Source organism: Anolis carolinensis, chromosome 5 (genome assembly GCF_035594765.1).
Source record: "Anolis carolinensis isolate JA03-04 chromosome 5, rAnoCar3.1.pri, whole genome shotgun sequence".
Classification (NCBI taxonomy): Eukaryota; Metazoa; Chordata; class Lepidosauria; order Squamata; family Dactyloidae; genus Anolis; species Anolis carolinensis.
In genome coordinates this window covers 178,077,068-178,097,864 of record NC_085845.1, presented here as the reverse complement: position 1 = coordinate 178,097,864, position 20,797 = coordinate 178,077,068, and the positions used below count along the sequence as shown (strand labels likewise).

The 20,797-nt window shown below is 45.6% G+C and overlaps 1 protein-coding gene across 3 annotated transcripts in view; it reads left to right on the top strand.

The window, feature by feature from the left end:
• The first annotated feature begins 4,325 nt into the window (after nt 1-4,325).
• The window catches only part of abtb3 (ankyrin repeat and BTB domain containing 3), a 275,369-nt gene continuing 258,897 nt past the window's right edge, over nt 4,326-20,797 (top strand). The window contains exon 1 of one of the 3 annotated variants that reach the window (XM_062983030.1): nt 4,326-6,029. In XM_062983030.1, the coding sequence (XP_062839100.1) occupies nt 4,631-6,029 (1,399 nt within the window). In that variant the 5' untranslated portion in view covers nt 4,326-4,630. The remainder of the gene's footprint in view (nt 6,030-20,797) is intronic. The other 2 variants (XM_062983028.1, XM_062983029.1) reach the window with 2 other exon arrangements.

Genomic DNA, 20,797 nt, shown 5'->3' with positions numbered 1-20,797 from the left:
ACAGCTCCAAGAAAAATGCAGGGAACAAAACCAACCTCTGTACATGGCATTCATTGACCTTGCAAAGGCATTCGACACAGTGAATCGCAGCGCTCTCTGGACCATCCTCCAAAAAATCGGGTGCCCTGACAAATTTGTGAACATCCTGCGGCTCCTCCATGATGACATGATGGCAACAGTCTTGGACAGCAACGGCTCCCAAAGTGACCCATTTAAGGTTGAATCAGGTGTCAAGCAGGGATGTGTTATTGCCCCCACCTTATTTTCCATCTTCATCGCTATGATACTTCACCTTGTTGATGGGAAGCTTCCCACCGGAGTGGAAATCATCTATCGGACAGATGGCAAGCTATTTAACCTCAGCAGACTGAGAGCCAAAACCAAGGTCACCACAACATCTGTTATAGAACTCCAATATGCTGATGACAACGTAGTCTGTGCGCGTTCAGAAGAAGACCTACAAGCCACTCTAAACACCTTCGCAGAAGCATACGAGAAGCTCGGCCTCTCACTGAACATCGAGAAAACCAAAGTGCTCTTCCAACAGGCACCAGCTAATCCCTCTGCAAAGCCAGGAATACAGCTTAACGGTGCAACATTAGAAAATGTTGACCATTTCCGCTACCTTGGTAGCCACCTCTCCACAAAAGTCAACATCGACACTGAAATACAACACCGCCTGAGCTCTGCGAGTGCAGCATTTTTCCGTATGAAGCAGAGAGTGTTCGATGACCGGGACATCCGTAGAGAGACCAAGGTGCTTGTTTATAAAGCCATTGTCCTCCCAACCCTGCTCTATGCCTGCGAAACGTGGACTGTGTACAGACGTCACACCAAACTCCTGGAGCGTTTCCATCAGCGTTGTCTCAGGAAAATCCTGCAAATCTCTTGGGAAGACAGGCGGACAAATGTCAGCGTGCTTGAGGAAGCAAAGACCACCAGCATTGAAGCGATGCTCTTACGCCATCAACTCCGTTGGACTGGCCACGTTGTCCGAATGCCCGATCACCGTCTCCCAAAGCAGCTCCTCTACTCTGAACTCAAGAATGGGAAACGGAATGTTGGAGGGCAGGAAAAGAGATTTAAAGATGGGCTCAAAGCCAACCTTAAAAACTGTGGCATAGACACTGAGAACTGGGAAGCCCTGGCCCTTGAGCGCTCTAATTGGAGGTCAGCTGTGACCAGCAGTGCTGCGGAGTTTGAAGAGGCACGAATGGAGGGCTTAAGGGAGAAACGTGCCAAGAGGAAGGAGCGTCAAGCTAACCCCGACCGGGACCGCCTTCCACCTGGAAACCGATGTCCTCACTGCGGGAGAATATGCGGGTCAAGAATCGGTCTCTTCAGTCACCTAAGAACACACGCCCAAGATACCAAGGTTGGAAGACCATCGTCCTCGAACGACGAGGGATCGCCTAAGTAAGTAAGTAAGTTCACAGCTTGCGGGTGCTTCTGGATTCGTCCCTCCAAATATCAGCCCAGGTATATGTGATGGTCAGGAATGCTTACTATCAGCTTCGTCTGATCCGCCAGCTGCGCCCTTCCTAGATTTGGAGGGCCTGAGGTTGGTAGTGTACACACTGGTAACCTCAAGGTTGGATTTCTGTAATGTGCTTTACATTGGGATACCCTTTTACCAAGTTAGGAAACTCTAGGCAGTAAGCAGCCAGTCCTTGAAGCTGCAAGGCCATTAAATGCTAATCAAGGTAGCCAATTGCTACATTAACACTTGCCTCAAACAGACAACAGTTATTTCTCCCACCTTGGACCTTCCATGTATATATAAACCTCCCTTGCCTAGTTTCCACCAAACCTCATGCAGCCAGTCCTTCAAGCTGCAAGGCAATTAAACACCACACAGTTTACAGAAAATCTACACACATGGGTAGATACCTACGTACATAAAAATTCCAACCATCACCCAGGTCAAAAAATAAGCACAATTCAAGCCCTGGCAGACTGTGCAAAAAGAATCTGTGAAGCCCACCTCCTCCAAGGGGAACTGAACCGCCTAAACTGGGCTCTACAGGCCAATGGAGACTCCACCACAGACATCAGAAGAGCTGCAAGGCCAAGAACAAACCATGAGAGTAAAGACAAAAAGACCCACCCAGAGGAAAAGTGTTCTTCCCATACATCAAGGGAACCACTGACCGCGTAGGGAAGCTGATGAAGAAACACAACCTACAAACTATCTACAGACCCACTAAGAAAATCCAGCAAATGCTACGTTCAGCAAAGGACAAGAGGGATCCTCTCACCTCTGCAGGAGTCTACCGTATCCCATGCAGCTGTGGACAAATCTACATATGGACCCAAACACAGCATTGCCCAGACATGAATCAAGGAACATGAAAGGCACTGCAGGCTGATTCAACAGAGAAGTCAGCCAAAGCAGAGCACTTGATGAACCAACCTGGACACAGCATAGTATTTGAGAACACAGGAATGCTGGACCACTCTAACAACTACCATGTCAGACTACATAGAGAAGCCATTGAAATCCACAAGTACGTGGACAATTTCAACAGAAAGGAGGAAACCATGAAAATGAACAAACTGGCTATCAGTATTTTTTTAAAAAACTCTAAAATCAGGACAGTAAATAAAGAACAACACTCTGAAAAAGAGGAATTCCAGACAGGAAACAATCAGGGCCAGCTAACGCCTCCTAACCAAGGATTTCCCCAGGCAGTAACCAGCCAGACCTTGAAGCTGCAAAGCAATTAATGCTAATCAAGGTGGTCGGTTGCTACATTCACACTTGCCTCAAACAGACAAGAGTTCTTTTTCCCATCCTGGAGTTTCCACGGATATATAAACCCATCATGCCTAGTTTTCAGCAGACCTCACAGCTTCTAAGGACGCCTGCCATAGGTGTGGGCGAAACGTCAGGAGAGAATGCATCTGGAACATGGCTCTACAGCCCGGAAAACTCACAGCAACCCAGATCCAAAATAGTCGGGTTGTTGGGATGCTCCGAGGGATGAGCCGCGGAGATTGTTTCTTGTTTCTATTTACCGGCTTCCCTTTGGAAAACTGGCTTCTCTTTTTGCGGGTATTTCCCCGAAGCCAGGCGCGAAAAAGCTGCCAGATCGAAAGCCTCGAGGCAGGTGCAGATGAAGTCCTCGGGTCCAGTCCTGACAGATGCAGACTGACAAGGCAGGAGCCTGGGAACCTTCTGGCGTTTGTGTGCGCGCCTTATGTTTGTGTGTGTGTCTTCTTCTCCTCTGCAGGCGAGAAGAGCAGCAGGGTGTCTGAGGCTGTGTTGGTGTGTGGGGAGGAGGGCCAGTTGAACGCCATCTGGGCAAGCGAGCCCTGGCTCTGGCGTGCCAGTCAGGAGCCCACGTCACGGAGGGAGATACATGGCGGAGTCACACGTCTTGGTGTGTTTTTGTATGTGCCGCTACAAAAACACACCAATGACCGTCCGAGTCCAATCTCCCTAAAGCACTCCTGAAAGAAACCCATCCAGTCTCTGTTGACAGACCTCCAAAGATTGAGAGTCCACTGTATTTATACTGTAAAACAGAGGTATTTATTTCTGTGTATCATGGAAGGCTTACATGGCCAGAGTCACTGGGTTGCTGTGAGTTTTCCGGGCTGTATGGCCATGTTCCAGAAGCATTCTCTCCTGACGTTTTCGCTCACATCCATGGCAGGCATCCTCAGAGGTTGTGAGGGATATTGGAAACTAGGCAAAGGAGGTTTATATATCTGTGGAATAATGTCCAGGGTTGGAGAAACAACTCTTGCCTGTTGGAGGGAAGTGTGAATGTTGCAATTAATAGGCTTGATTAGCATTGAAAAGCATTGCAGCTTCAAGGCCTGGCTGATTACTTCCTGAGGGAATCCTTTGTTGGGAGGTGTTTCCTGTCTGGAATTCTCCTGTTTTAAGAGCATTGATCTGTTACTGTCCTGATTTTAGAGGGGTTTTTTTCAAAACAATACTTGTAGCCAGATCTTGTTCGTTTTCATGGCTCTGTTCAAATGCAGCCTGAGGGTTGTTTTCTTCCTGCAGATGAAGGGGGGGGGGAGGGAACACCCCCCTCCCCCAAATCCCACCCCCTAAAGAAGCAACAAACCCTCGCTTGATCAGTTCGTATTAAGACTCCACCCGTCCCAAAGGGAACGAAGGGCCTCTCAGACGGCTATAGATCCCCTTCTGAAAAAGTGACGCTTCTTCGGAGGTGCGAGGAGACTGGGGAGGGAAGGAAAGGTAGCGATGGGAAATTAGCATTTCAGGGCGGCGATTGGCTCTGGCTGCGACGGCTGCTTTGAATAACCACGCCCCTCCCCGTCTGTCCCCGCCTCCCCGCGCTTTGCTTGGGTTGCTTTGGGTTTGCGGGGCAGTGCGGTGCAGGGACCGGAGGGCGAAGGAGGAAGAAGAGGAGGAGGAAGAGGAGCTGCGGCGAGTTGGGAAAACAAACCAACCCCGGGAAGGGAGCGAAGAAGGAGCGGCTTCCAGATCGGGGGGATTTCTTTGGATTGTTGGGGGGGAGGGGGGAGGAGGAGGAGGAATCCCTTGGCGGCGGGACGAGGAAGTGGGCCACCCGAGGGGCCCGGCGCCGGGACTCGCACTCTCTCTCGTGTCTCCCCCAAGTTTCCTGCCGGTGCAGCATGAAGAGCGGCGATGGCACGGCGCGCTAAGACGGCGGTGCGGACGCTGGAGGATCTGACGCTGGACTCGGGCTATGGTGGCGCGGCGGACTCGGTGCGCTCCTCCAACTTGTCGCTGTGCTGCTCCGAGCCCTCCTCCGAGCCGGCGGCGCATGGGGCCAAGGGCTGGCCGCCTCTAGCCGCCTCCTCCTTCTCCTCCGCCGCCGCCGCCTCCATGCACAGCCGCCACAACAGCTTCGACACCGTCAACACCGTCCTGGGCGAGGAGGCCGAGGGGGCGCTGGGGGGCTGCGGGCCCGGGCAGCACTGCGCCCGCCTCCTGCCCGACCTCGAGGAGCTGCCCTGGAGCCTGGCCGAGGCCGAGGCGCTGCTCTCGCTCCTCCGGCGCCCGCCCGCCCGCAAGGAGCCCCGGCCGGCCCTCCTGCTCCCCTCCTGCGCCACCAGCTCCAGCAGCTCCTCCGCCAGCCTCAGCCTGAGCCGCAGCAGCGCCGGAGGAGGCGGCGGCGGAGGAGGATGCCCGGCTTCCCGGGACGCCGTCTCCTGCCTCTCCGCCTTGGTGGGCCGGGCGCTGCTGAGGCTGGCCCGCGAAGCCCAGCGCCTCAGCCTCCGCTTCGGGAAATGCACCAAGTACGAGGTGCAGAGCGCCATGGAGATGGTCCTGGGCTGGAGCCTGGCGTCCAGCTGCACCGCCGCCGCGCTCTCCGCCCTCTCGCTCTACAACATGAGCACCGGCGGCGGAGGGGACCGCTTCAGCCGGGGCAAGTCCGCCCGCTGCGGCCTCACCCTCTCGGTGGGCAAGTTCTACCGCTGGATGGTGGACAGCCGCGTGGCCCTCCGCATCCACGAGCACGCCGCTATCTACCTGACCGCCGGCGTGGAGAACCTCTTCCGAGAAGTCTACGCCAGGGCCCTCCAACAACAGCAGCAGCACCACCATCCTCCTCCTCCTCTGAGCAACCCTCCGCCACAGCTGCCCCCGCCGCCGCCTCACCTGCTTCACCACCAGACACAACAACAACAGCAGCAGCAACAACAACAACAACATCACCCTCCTCTAAGCAACCCTCCGCCCCAGCTGCCCCCTCCGCCGCCGCCCCCGCCCCACCACCCGCACCACCACCCGCCCCGCGGAGCCCCTTCCGGAGCCCCCTCTGCCCTCGCCGCCGCCGCCGTGGCCGCCGCCAGCGCTTCTCTGCCTCCCGCCGCCGCGGCGGCTGCTGCTTCTGCCCCAGACAACAAGGACCGGGAGAGTAACGCCAGCAGCAGCACCGCCGCCAGCGCCAATGCCAACGCCGCCCACGAAGCGCCCAAGTTCACCCTGGAGGCCCTGGAGCAAGCCATCAGCAACGACTCGGAGCTGTGGGGCCTCCTGCAGCCCTACCAGCACCTCATCTGCGGGAAAAACGCCAGCGGTGAGTCAGGAGGAAGGGCCCTGCCCACCTGTTGTAGGGCGAGGAGGAGGAGGAGGGAGGGGGATGCTGCAGGCTGCGTGGAGGCAGGCCCGGAGGGAAGCTGTACCTGCCCCAGGGATGCCCACACAAAAGGGGCATTTTTGTGTGTGTCAGGAGCAGGGCTGTAGCCAGGGTTTCAAAAGTTCAAAACCCCCTTGAAATGTGTCAGGTTAAAAAAAAACCCTGGTTTACTTATAAATTGGTTAACCAGTTAAAATTCATGAGTAAACCAGGATTTCTGGGCGTGTGTTGAACCCTTTTGGGGGGGGGGTTAGAACCCTCACCCCCCCCCCCCCCACAGCCCTGGTCAGGAGTGATTTGATAAATTACAAGTGTGAGAGAATTGGCCGTCTGCAAGGACATTGCCCAGGAGATGCCTGGATGTTTTGATGTTTTACCATCCTGTGGGAAGCTTCTCTCATGTCCTGGCATGGGAGGCTGGAGCTGACAAAGGGAGCTTGCTTGTTCTCCCTGGATTTGAGCTGCTGACCTGTCAAGGGTTTAAACCCATTGCACCCCTGGGGCTCCATAAAAGGGGTGCGATTGGTAGGAAGAGGAGCACAACATCATCTCAGGAGGATCGGTAGCTGCTGTATGGGCCAGGCACACTCTGCAAGTCTGACTGTACAACTTCTGAGGCTCTGTGAGAGCTTACGTAAACAACTGTTGAAGAACTGATCTCCTCAGTTGCACCACTTTTTTATGAGACATTGGATGATTCCCAGCCATGCCACAGCCAGACAGATCAGGCCTTTGGTCAGTGTGGGTTGGCATGGAAGAGGACCATTGCTCCCTCTGTCAGCTCCAGCTTCCCATTGCATCTCCTATGAGAGCAGAGTGGAGGGCCAAAGTTTGCTCATGCCTGTTTAATTGCAACTGTTTTACAGCAGGAGCCCCTGGGGAGGGATTTACTCCCAGCAAGCAGACACAGGACTGGCAGCTGAAACTTGCACCCCTTCCTCAAGTGTGTGATGTTTTGTGTCCCTCTTCCATATGAACCAATGCTGACCTAAGGCCACCTTGGCCCACCCTGTTCTCACAGGAGATGCTGTGGTCCCCTTTCATGCTTATGTAAACAATTGTTGAGGGATCTGATCTCCTCAGTTGCACCAGTTTTTGGGAGACATTGGATGCTTCTCAGCCATGACAGAGCAGGAGGTGCCAAAGTGGCTACAGATCAGTGTTGTTTGGTACGAAAGAGGACCATAGCATCTCCTATGAGAGAAGGGTGGGCCAAGGTGGCTTTAGGTCAGCATTGGTTCATATGGAAGAGGGGCACAAAAGGGGTGCAAGTTTCAGCTGCCAGTCCTGTGCCTACCTGTTGGGAGTGAATCCCTCTCCAGGGACTTTGGCCCTCCAGGTGTTTTGGACTTCAATTACCAACTGTTAGGAATTGTGAGATTTGAAATCCAAAACACCTGGAGGGCCAAAACTTGCCCATGCCTGCAATAAGACCTACAAGAGAGTACCAGGAATATCTGGTTGATTTTGAAGGAAACGGCAGCCCTCTAAATGTGTTTGAACTACAAACCCCATCGTCCTTAGCTAGCATGACTATGCTGTGTGGGCTGTGGCTGGCAGGAGCTGCAGTGCAGCGATATAGGGAACACAGGGGACCCACCACTGCTTTATGGCACAAGCCTTCCCCTTTCAAGGCCTCCAGATAGATTGTGTGGCAGTTCCCAGAATCCCCATGCCAGTGCATCTGGAGATTACTAGGTTGGGGGAGTTTCTTAGACTAGATGTGCCTGAGGACACACCAAATCAAACACCTTAGTAACTTCTTACATTAATTCAAGATGCCACAATGCTTGTTTGTGGTTTTTGCTAGGGAATCAACTCCACCAAAGTAATTGGGACAGACTTTCAAGTAAATGTGCATTTGGGAGTTGATTCAGGGGTTGTCAGGTTCTCACTGAAATTGTTGCTGGCTTTACATTCACATCAGTGAGGCTAATGCTAAATCAACAGTGAATTGAGTCGATTTTTCTTTATCTGGAAGAATGGGATGGCCAGTTGTCCTCCCAAGATACTATTTATAGTGTTAAGAAGCTGGGCAGTCAGTCCTCTTTCCTGGATGCCACCGGTGTGGTGCTCGAGAATGTTGATTTTTTGAATTTACATTTGGTAGAGCTATTGTGGTTAATATTAGAGCTTGCTGAATTGTTGGATAGTACTCAGGAAAGCTGCATCCTAGTGTTGGAGAGGGCTGTACTGCATGCCTGTAACTATTTCCTTTGGAAATGTGTCTTCTGCATTGTAAGCATTGAGTGTTGCTAAGGGGTGTATGTGGTGCCCACATATCTTTTGCCCAGGGCTGGTGAAGGCTCTGTCATGGTGAAAGTAGTCATACCTATTTTGGACATGGGTTTTTTTTTCTCCATGATAAAGCACTAGCTGTCTGGTGCTAAATTATAATTCAAGCATAGTACATTGGTTGTCTATTGCCACAGTAGACACACATTGGGAAATAGTGTATCCTTGCTTCATTATAGATGGATGTATTCATTCCAAATGCTCTGCATGTTAATGGAGAAAGTTTTCCCTGTGGGACTAATATGTAATCGGGCAGTCCTTGGTTGATTGATCCATCAGACCTCTTCCTCCAAGGATCAAAAGGGTACCAATATAACCTGCTCTCATTTAATCCATGCAAGAATCTTGTAGAGTAGGATATTGAATTAGTTTCATGTCTCAGTGAGGATTTGAACCTGTGTCTTACAGATATTATTTCAATACTTTACTTCATGCTGCCATCACCTAGATCCATTTATTTATTTATTTATTTATTTACAGCATTTATATTCCGCCCTTCTCACCCGAAGGGGACTCAGGGCGGATCACATTACACATATAGGCAAACATTCAATGCCTTTTAACATAGAACAAAGACAAACAAACATAGGCTCTGAGCGGAGCTCGAACTCATGACCTCCTGGTCAGAGTGATTCATTGCAGTTAATTGCAGCTGGCTTGCTCTCCCGCCTGTGCCACAGCCCGGGCCCCGCTCCAAAAGGTAAAGCTTTCTCCTTGACATTAAGTCTAGTTGAGTCCAACTCGGGGGGTTGGTTCTCATCTCCATTTCTAAGCCAAAGAGCTACCATTGTCAGTAGACACGTCCAAGATCATGTGGTCAGCATGACTGCATGGAGCGCCATTACCTTCCTGCCAAAGCAGTACCTATTGATCTACTCACATTTGCATCTTTTTGAACAGCTAGGTTGGCAGAAGCTGGGGCTAACAGTGGGAGCTCACACAGCTCCCAGGATTCGAACAGTCGACCTTTGTTCAGCAGCTCAGCACTTTAACACACTACGCCACCAGGAGCCCCTAGGAATTTCACTCCAAGGAAGGCTACTTTTTTCATTCTTCTGATGTGCAATTTCTACCCTTTTGGTTAGCACTTGGATGGGAGAATGCCAGAGAAAATCTTCTGCTGTAGGTTATTTCAGAGGAAGGAACTGGCAGAACCAACTTCGAGTATTTCTTGCTTAAGAAAGTGCATGGAGTCTCCATAAGTCAAGAGGCAACTTAATGAAATGCACACGCACACTGTAAATCTGACTGCACAACTTCTCTGCCTCCATCAGAATTTTATCTCTTATGGGAACAACTATCCAGGGACCTGATCTCCATAGTTGTACCAGTTCTTGTGAGACATTGGATTCTTCCCAGCCATGCCACAGCCCAACAGAAACAGCAGGATCTTCAAAATACAGATAGACAAGATAGAATGAAGTTGCCAGCCCGCAGCTTATCAGAGTCTTCATATTAATGTTTTGAAAACAGCATTAACTATCACATAAGGCTCTTTATCAAGATTACTGTAGTTGTTCCACACAAACTCTTTTGCAAATGAGGTAATTGCAGAGATTCTTCCTCTGTCAACCATTTTTCTTAAGAAATCATTAAACTCTGGAGATAATTGGGGTCCTTTTCCCATGATGTCCTTCCCCTTTCAGCATCCTGCTTTTCCATACTGTAATTCTTGCACCACCAACTGGTTTAGTAGAGAATATTCCTTGATTTATCAGGGATTTATCAAGGAATATTGAATGCTCCATTATTGCCATGCAGGGATGGAGGATAAGGCAGTTCCATGTTTTAAAAGACGTGGAAAACACATGGTGCTTGAAATGCAGGTGTAGCCCACAGTGGATTCTTCTGCATGTTCAAACTGTGTTACATATTTATATTACAAGTGCAAGAGGAATTAAAGGTGGCCACTACTAACCTACAGGGCAAAACCCCTCTAAAGATGAATTCAGCTTGTTTGCTTGTTTTTCTTCCTCCTCTTTAATGACACATCATTTTTTGGGGGGCACAATCAGATCTTAGAAAGATCCCTTATTTGGACTACAGCTCCCAGAGGTCTGGCAGAGCTTTCTGGCTACTTTCAGGTTTGAGCTTGAAGCAATTGGCCGTAGTCAGCTTCTGCCATGCTCCCTTGACATTCCAGATTCTTTACATAGAGACTACATATGTGTCTGTGTCTGTTTTTGTTCTTGGGTGGAAGAATAGTTGTTTTCCATTTGACCTCACAATAGAGCTTACTATAACCTCATATGGTAGTACATCCTGGGTATGTGCATTTTATTAGATTTATGCAGTATGAATGGAGTTCAAAGAAGATAATGATCTGTGACTGACATCCACGTCTCTGTAAACATTTTTACTCTTTTCCCTTATATGTAATTCCCATTTTTCATTAATCCTTAGGCATCTTTGTCTAAAGTAACCATACAGTTTTATTTGCTGTACAGGGATCTAAGGAGAGGGAGAAACGAAAGACATATGGATCTTTTTATATGCATGTCCCAAATCCATGAGAATTTATTAAAGTCTGTTAGTGGCCATGGAGTTGGGTTTATGCATGCCATTTTTAATAGGGATGGGTGTTTTGAGATAAGAGCCAAAAATCATGAAACCTGGTTCTATATCTCCCCTAGAACTGCAACATCAATAGGTTAAGAAGGAAGAAAAGAGCTAGTGGACACTGGGGAGACAGATGGGAGACATCTCTGGGCATTACTTACAATAACATCTGCAGTGGACTTCACAGAGGAGTATTTGGCTGAGTAGCTCTGTTTTGTCTCTTTTCCTCCCTTAGTGTATATTTTTGTAGAGGCGTCTCACATGTTTGGGCAGCATATCATATATACACATGCTTCAAAGCTTTCATTTTTCCACAGGAAATGGTAGAAGTGTAACTGAAGCTTTGTGTGCATTTGTGTGTGTGTGTGTGTGTGTGTGTGTGTGAGAGAGAGAGAGAGAGAGAGAGAACTAAAACTTTGTGGCATATGCAGTGGTTTGGCCAGCCATAGACTGGATGGTAAGAGCCGTGAAAGTCAGCCTTTTGCTGTGGAGGCTTCATTCGTGTCACTGCTTGTTTACTGATAGCTTGAGGCAGGAGATGCAACAAGAATGATGCGTCAGCTTCCATGGGATTGGCTTCTTAAAAAAATGATATTACAAGTTGTTTTAATAAAATTGCAGTGCCAACAAATCTTTTGCACAGAAAATCCATTATGTTCATCAGATATGCATACAGTACCAGTTGCACACACATAGACATGAACACGAAGCAAGCCTGCAATACTGTTTTAAAATTCTTTAGGACCTGACTCTGTGTTATTTGTCTCTCTCTTTCCCAAAGAGACAGACACTCTGTTATGAGCTTGAAGATGAGCCAAAACCCAGACAAGCTGAGGCACAGAATGCTGGAATTAAGAAAACTGAAAGGAATCAGCTGCCCAGATTCTCCCTTACTCTGTTAGCAGAAATAAGACTTCATATTCTTTGTTATTTTAAGATACCTTTGCAGGACACAAAGGATGCCAAGGAAGGAAGGCAGAAACCTGTTTCGCATTGCAAATTGCATAATCCATTTGTTTTTCCTTACCATCCTTTCTATTATATCTGGATATGTTTCAGTGAGAATTTGTGTGGTTTTATGTATTATCGATAAGCTAAGCGACAATACCAAAGTATGTGTTGTTGCAGTTGCTTGTATTTGTCTTTCTTTGCCATTGCCTTTCCTGCTTGTTCTGTTGTCTCTGCCACTAATTGAATTTAAGGATGCTCTTTGAAGCACCAATACAGTTTTCTTTGTTCCTATTCTTCTTTAAAGCACTATTGTGCCACGGCATTGAAATAAGAAACGTGTATACAAACTTGCTCCTGTCCTAAAATGTTGTCATGTTTTATAATGTCACAAAGACAAACAGAACATGAGCTGCCTATCCATTCTCATTGGCTGCCAGTTGCCAATAAGTTCTGCACAAAGTACCTCTCAGGTAATTTAAAAACGGATAATTATTTCTTTCCCATTGTATCAAATACCTGCACCTTGTATATGCTCATTGGCACAATTGCTTTTTTCTGTCTTGAGAATTCATCAGGGACTGGTAGCCAATGACTCAGTGAGCATGACCTGTTAGGTACCACCACTTTGAGTAGCACTATTCTACATGAGAAGAATGAAGTAAACTCCAATATTGGCCACAGCAGAAAAGAGAAAGTTGTTGGAGAGAGAGATCGCATAGATGAAAATTGTGTGACCTTTGGAGGTTGCCCTTCGAATCCCCACTGACTCTCTTCCAACATCACCAGGTTTTTTTTTCTGAAAAAGTTGTTTTTGTGTGAAAGTCCCTTAATGGCAGATATAATGGCTCTGCTAAATATTGTTTTTAGTGGGTTCCCACTCCAAACGTGATCAGAACTTATGCCGGTGACACCTGGTTTTCTAAAATTATGGCTGTGACAATGTCATAGCCTTCCAAAATTCTGGAGAAACCCAAAATTGGGCAGTGAATTGTGGGCCTTTCTACTCCAGAGTGTGCCCATCACAGGTTGAGGATGACCTTCTCTATTCTAGCACTTTCTAGGCATGTTGGGCTATAACTCCCATCTTCCCTCAGCCTTGTATTCAAACATCAGTACTTTAAAATAATGACAAAGTGTGGTATAATAGCTTGAGCATTGAACCACAACTCCGGAGACCAGGGTTTGAATCCCAACTCATGTTCTTTTAACCTCATAGAAAGACAATGGTAAAACCCTTCTGAACATTTTTTTAAACTGTGTGATAAGGTCATTTTAGGGTCACCATGCATAGGAAATGACTTAAAGGCACACAACAATTTGAAAACACCCCTCCTTATCCACAGAGTCAACCATCCATGGATTTAGGCATCAATAGTTTGAAAGTATTTTTACTTAAAATTCCAAAAAAACAAACCTTGCTTTTGCCATTTTATATGAAGGGGTGCCATTATATATAATGGGTTTAGAGCACATGTGTAAAACTTAGGATCCATGGGCCAAATCCAGCCCACCATTCTCCATCCATGGATTCAACAGCCCTTTGAAAGCAACAATTAGATTGATGTGGCCCTAAATGAAAATGAGTTTGCCACTCCTGGATTGGAGCATCCACAGATTTTGGTATCCATTGTGTGTTCTGGAACCAAATCACAACAGATACCAGGGTTCACTATAAAAATTGTGGTGGTAGTAGAGATGATGATGATGATACAGGTACAGTCCTGCCACTCCATTTGACCATATTGCTGCATGCATAGACATCAAACTAAATTCCTGTTTGATAAAAAGGCCATTATTAGCTGTTGGAAGGGGGGCAGGGTGAGGGGCGGCAGCCAGGTCTCCCATGGGAGGAAATTCCACAGTTTGCAGTAAGCCATTGAAAAAGCTGCCTCCTGTTTTCTTAGCAGATGTTGGGGTGGTGGGAATGCAATGAAAACAAAAACACGAGGTTTGACCTGCTGGGATACAATGGCTATAATTCTATTGGTTCTTTACATACATCTCTCAACTAGCCCCAGGTTCATAACTGGGAAAGACCATGCAGAAATATGTTCTTGAGAGATTATTAATTCCGAGTAAGTTCTGACTTTCATTAGGCAGAGAGAGGCTCCCCCCCCCCCCCTTAGGTTGCCCATACTTAGTCGTATGGCAGAGGCTATGCCAACTCTTTCTTGATATTCCCTTCCATCAAGCTGTCTGTGCTTCCTAAATTATCTTGCTTCCTTCAGATGAGTGAAGGATGCTGACCTAATGCAAGTGTTGATGAAATATGCTATAGCCATCTGGTCATCTTCTCTGGGTAGAACAGTAGAGGAGGCCCCCTTGTCCTTTGATGAGAGCAGCCTAGGGAAGTCCACCAGGACCCTGAGATGGAAACAGGAAACAATAAAGTCATTGCCCTGTTTCATCATGAAAATATACAGTACAGCTTGTTGAGAGAACATTTTGTTAACATCCCACATAATCACCAGTTCAGTTTCCTCTGTATGTATTATGGCGTTTCTCCCATCTTCTCCTCTGGGAAGGTGGTCTGAAGAAATCCTCATTACTTCATACTTCCTTTCTCGGGACTTTCATAAGTCTTTAGTGATGTCTCTTTTACCAGTGCTATTCTTACATTTGGGACTCTGTAATAATAAACAAATCAGCAGGTTTAGTCCTTCCTATTGAATAGTACAGAGTTTGGAGGGGGAGAAATCTGCCCTGCTTAGAAATGCCTTGCTATGATGTGTCGCAGTTTTTCTCAACCTGATATCTAGAGGTGTTGGATTCCCACCAACCCCAACAATCATGCTTAATGGAGGGCATTAGATTGTTGAAATCTACATATGATGGACGTATTGTATTTGTCTGCCAGACTGGCTGCAAACTGTGACCGTTGGAGCATGCATTCCTTCCCACTGGGTGCTGCTAGACAGTTTTAAGAGGCCATGTGGCGTCAAAAGAAAGAATAAATGATGGAATGACTTTAAAAAAAAACCCAAAACAAATCAGAATGATATAAACCAAAAGTAAAAAAGGCACTGTGTTCTCTCATTCACTTCTTCATTGTCTCAATATCCAAAACAGAGTACAAGGTAATAGCATGAGAAGCAATACAAACACATGCTGGAACATGTACTGGTAATATTGTTTGGTTAGCCTTTCATGAAGCCCCATCCTTATAGCTATAAAAGTGATTTTCATGTTATAGTTCATCATGGAAAAAGAATGATATAGTATACATAAGCTCTAACATCTCCAGGAGATGCCATTCTCTCTGTTTTGGTGGGAAAAGAGAAAAGGACCTTTTTGAGGCCTGCTCTCAGACCTTGGAACTCCCTCCCTAGGGAGATTGGGAGTGCATATACACTGTAGAATTAATGCAGTTTGACACCATTTTAACAACCATGGCTTGATATTAAGGAATTGGAGAAATTGTAGTTTTGTGGTACACCAGCCCTTTTTGGCAGATTAAGGACCTTGTAAAAACGGCAACTCCCATGATTCTATACCACTGAGCCATGGCAGTTAAAGTGGTGTCAAATTGCATTAATTAATTCTGGAGTGCCAATGTGGCTTTCTTCTTGCTCTAGTTTCCATTGGCAATTAAAAACTTTCCTATTCTGGCAGGCTTTTAGGAATTGATTTTGATGGGATTTTAATTGCATCCTATGCTGTTTTCTTGATTTTCAAATATTGCCTTTTAATGAATTTTAAATGGTTTTAACTATTCCGTGTCAAAAGCATTGTATACATAAAAAAGTACAAAACTGATAAAATAAAGGGAGCACAAGAGGCTAAATAATTTTAGACCAAAAACAGGCAACAGCGACCAGTTCTTCCTCTGTGCCTGAGGCAGGGCATTGTGAGCAAGCATACAGATTCTGAGTTGTTTGTTCTGTTCTACAATTGCACAACGTGGAGGATTCTTCTAACTAGTGCCATTTCACCAGGTTGCTTTTTGATCTGCCCACTCCACTTCTGGGTCTGTACAGAGACTTCCAAGTTGCCCATTCTGGGTTTGCCCCTGGAGGAAGACCCTCATGAGGGCCATCCTTTTGGAATGACCTAATTTTGCAACCCACAGGGATATTCTTGCTGTTGCTGGAGGAATATTTAGAGGAGTGATGGTTCTCATTAAACTTTTCCTTAATTCAAGTCTACTATGAGGAGGCTGATAACCATACAGTGGGTGGCTTTCACAGTATTCAACTTTATTTCTCTCGCAATTGGCAGCATCTTCCTATCTCACATCCGGGGGGGGAGGGGGGGGGGCAAGGCCAGCTAGCTTATAAAGTCTATCAGCAGGTGTAGGTTTAAGACATTATTCTACATGTTTCATTCAGTGCTATGTTCACCTGCTTCATGTGGACAGATTTATGCCAAACAAGGCAGGCATACTCAGCAGTTGATTAAGACAAGGCCAGGGCTGATGCTCTTATTAATTTTGGGTGCACCCCATGCACTGTCAGTAAGTTTCCACAGGATGTTATTGCGTGCAGCTACTTTGTGCTTGGTGTTCGCACAGTGTTTCCTAAATGTTAGTGTTAAATAGATTATTTAATTCTTTTTAAAATAAGCACATCAATACACACACAGACACAAACATAATACTGTACCCATGGATTCTTTATCCACAGATTCAACCAACTTGAAAATACCCCTACACACACACACACACACACACACACAACAACAACAACCATTAATAAAGCAAACCTGGAGTTTCCCATTTTTAAAATAAGCAACACCAATTTGCACAAGATTTTTGTATTAATGAAGGACCCTGGAACCAAATTCCAGTGGATAGCGAGGGTCCAATGTACTCATATTTGGGTATTGTTTTCAGTTTTTACTGATTTTGGTCATTTGTAGGCTAGCTTGAATCCCAGGCCCCATCTACACTGCCATATAAAATCCAGAATATCTTCTTTGAATTGGGTTGTATTAGTCTACACTGCCATGTAATCCAGTTCAAAACAGATAATCTGGATTTTCATATTGCAGTGTACATGGGGCCCCAGTGCTGGGGAAAAGAACTAATGATATGGTGCTGATGATAATGGTACCAATTCTTGGAAAGGGAATTATTTGCAAATAATTACTTTAGTGGTAAGAAGCCTCGAGCAAAATCCAGCCCAACTACCATGTTTCCCTGAAAATAAGACAGTGTCTTATATTAATTTTTGCTGCCAAAGATGCTCTAGGTCTTATTTTCAGGGGATGTCTTATTTTTCCATGAAGAAGAATTCACATTTATTTTTGAACAAAATAAATGAACATTTAACATGTATTGTACAGTGGTTGTATCACAAACCAGCATACCCATACAAACTGAATCCTATCAAGAATTTGTTACTACCATTATTTCCATGTACAATCTATGGTATGCACATTTACCAATTCTGCATGCTCTGGTGTCCTGTTCATTGGGCATGCTTCTGAACAAAACATTTGCTAGGTCTTACTTTCGGGGGAGGCCTTATATTTAGCAATTCAGCAACACCTCTACTAGGTCTTATTTTCAGGGGATGTCTTATTTTCAGGGAAACAGGGTAGGAACACTTAGCTTCTCCAAGGGTGCTTCCAGGCAGAGTTTAAACCCATGACGAAGTGGATTTAAGAAACCCAGTTCGTCGTGGGTTTAAGTCCCTGTGGGCGCCCAAAAGACCCAGACTTTTCTGGGGGGTTGTCCCCATTCCAGCTGATAAGTACCACACTAGAATGGGGCCACCCCCTCAAAAGCCTTAAAATAAAATTTAAAAATTACTGTGCCCCCATTAGGACTCTCCTGAGGCCTCCTGGCACGTACCAATGATGCGCCAAAAGGCGAGGGATGGGGAATTGATCCTGCTCCCTGCCCTGCTTCCTCGTGCGTCATTGGTGTGTAGCAGGAGGCCTCCAAAGAAGCCTAATGGCAATGTGGTAGGTTTCCCCCTCTTTTCAGGGCATTTGGGTGGTGGGGTGAAGGCTAGCTGCCCTCCTCTCTTCTCTGGGCTTGTCGAGACCAAAGAACCAAGATGGGCTGTGGAGACAGACTCCGCAGTCCCACAGGGCTCACATCCCATTAGACCCGGGCCTTTTACACAGGTCCGGGTCTAATGGGGTATCTAAATAACCTTTTGGATGCCTCAGGTGAAATTCCAACAGGGCCCACATTTTGGGCCCTGTCTTGAAGGACCTCAAATGGTCACATCTCTTCTTCATGGCACCATGTTTTCAAGCATATATATGTCAATGTCTCTTTCTCCTGCCTCCATTTTAATGTGTCTTCTAAGGCTGACTTATTGTCAGTGAGAACTTTTAAGATAAAATATGCTGATATTGTTGATTGCACCCTCTTGCCCGACACTCCTAGCTCTGGAATGAACTCCTAAGAGCTTTTCTGGAATTCAATTTTGTTTCCCACCCTTGAATTAATTGTTTGCAATTACCTTTCTCTGAGCTCTGCTTTAGAGACATACTAAGCATATTAATAGTTAGGTTCCAGCTCATTTCTGGGTGATTTCATGTTAATCTTCCATGGAAGAAATCTGTAACAAACTTGTTCTGCTATGGGTATCTGCTGATGTAAGGGACAGAGGTGCCTTTATCATGAGTGAAGAATTTGAGATTTGTCTTTCACATAAAGCTGATGGAATGGAAATGGTTGATTTGCCTTGGGTTTTGTTCTAGCTTGTTTTTCTGGACACACCCCATGACCTTCTTGATATGAAGACTCTTATTTTGTTTCTTCAGTCTACAAGGCAGTTTGATCCAGTGTTTGTTTTTGGGGGAATATTATGAAGATGTACTGGCATTCCCTACTTTGAGCCTTCTAGCTTTATTGGACTATAGCCCCCATCATCCCCAGTTATCAAACGTCTCCTGCTGATGAGTTACAGTTAACCTAGTGCAAGTCTGGATCTACATTGCAGTTTTGGACTGCATTATACGGCATTGTAGATCCAGCTTCAGAGACGTGTAGATGTGAAGACTTCTGAAAGGAAAATTCCAGGTACAATCAAAACAAACAAAGACTATTCTGTCGTTTTGATAATTTCAGCCATTTTTAAGGTGCAAAAAACTAGGGCAAGCCTGGAGAATAAGGCCACTGTTGTTATTTATATGCATAAGGATGCAACCAACTTCAGGAGCTAAGTATTTTTTTATACAGTATTCTTATTTTTATATTTCTCTGGGAGTCAGTCTTGTTCAGAGCAGTATTAAATGTCTCACTATCTGATGCAAATATCTTCTGCTCCTGTCCCCAGCAATCCCTTTTGCCTTTCTGTGCTTTGTTGTCTCATCTAGGGGTGCATGTACACTGTAGAATTAATGCAGTTTGACACCACTGTAACTGTCACAGCTCAATGCTATAGGACAGTGGGAGTTGTAGTTTTACAAAACCTTTAGCCTTATCTGCCAAAGAGTTCTGGTTCTTCACCAAACAACATTGAGCCATGGCAGATAAAGTGCAGTCAAACTGCATTAATTCTTCAGTGTAGATATACCCCGGGACTGAAATCAGAGTAGACACATATGGGAATGTGTAGCAAAGTACTTTTAAATTCACCTTTCCTCAACTGTGGAAAAGATTGTTCTATTTTAAGAGACGTTTGTAAAGGGTGTTCTTCTTAATGAGACCCAGAGTGGAAACTTCTTGAAAACTTGTTCCAGCCGTTATTATTCTAAAGGAGATTGTTCAAATATTTGGCCTAAATCTAATTTCCTGTGGCTTAAATTCATTACCTTTCTGCCTTGCCCTAACTTATAAGGAACAAGCAAGGCAAAGGTATCTGCATTCTTCTAGGTATTTTGATTTTTCTGTCTTCGAGCATTTGATTGGCACTAGGATTGTACTTTACTTAATACTAATTCAAAGTCTTTTATCATGTTGAGTTCCATTCTCAGATTTTATATGCATTTTTCTTAGACTGTGATTTCTAACACTAAGTCAACATTACAGATTTAGCATTCTGTAGCAAAAAATATATACATGCATCTATACCTAAGAAGACGGTAGAATAAATGCAGGACTTTGCCATTTTGTTGCGTGTTTGAATTCTGATTTAAACCTTTCTGTCTTTAGCAAATTTTGGCATGCTACACTTAATACGCCAAGAGTTCTCCTACAAATGCCAGAAGAATTTGTTGGAATTGTTACTTGCTAGGATTTTTCTTGATTTTTTCCAGTTTAGGGAATTGAAATGAGCCTGTCCACATATGTTTTGAAGTACCATATATGTTGAAGTGGGAATGATTGTATATAGAGTTGTTTAAATGTAATTGAGTTATAGTGTTGCAATGTGAGCTGGAGATTGCATCATGCTGTCTGCTGTCCACTATGCGAGTGTGTAAAGAGTTAACTGGGTATTGCATCAGACAGCAGAGGTGGCTATAAATAGCTTGCTGTGTTATCTGTTCCTCCCTCTGCCCTCTGCTCTCTGCCTATTTGCACTCTGTATGTATATGTCGTCTTGAGAGTTTTCCGTTTGTCAGTAAATCTTTTGTAGAAAGCCAGACAGGCTTCAGCCTCTTTATTGATGCCAGTGATTCTTCGTTGATCTTCCGCTGCATGTGTGTTTCTCCAAACTGCGCGCTCTGACAATATATACATTGGGGAAAAAATTGACCCAGAAAAACCTAGAACGACATACCCATTATCAGTGCTAGAAGTAGAGTGGAGCAGCAGCTATTTTTAATAGGGGCTTACTGTATAAGCCTTGTGAGGCTTGGCAGTCTCTCTGCAAGGATTGCAAAACTTAGAGAAAACACTATACAGTAGAGTCTCACTTATCCAACATTCTGGATTTTTGTAGTCAATATTTTCAATATAATGTGATATTTTGGTGCTAATTTTGTAAATACAGTAACTACAACATAACATTACTGCGTATTGAACTACTTTTTTCTGTCAAATTTGTTGTATAACATGTTTT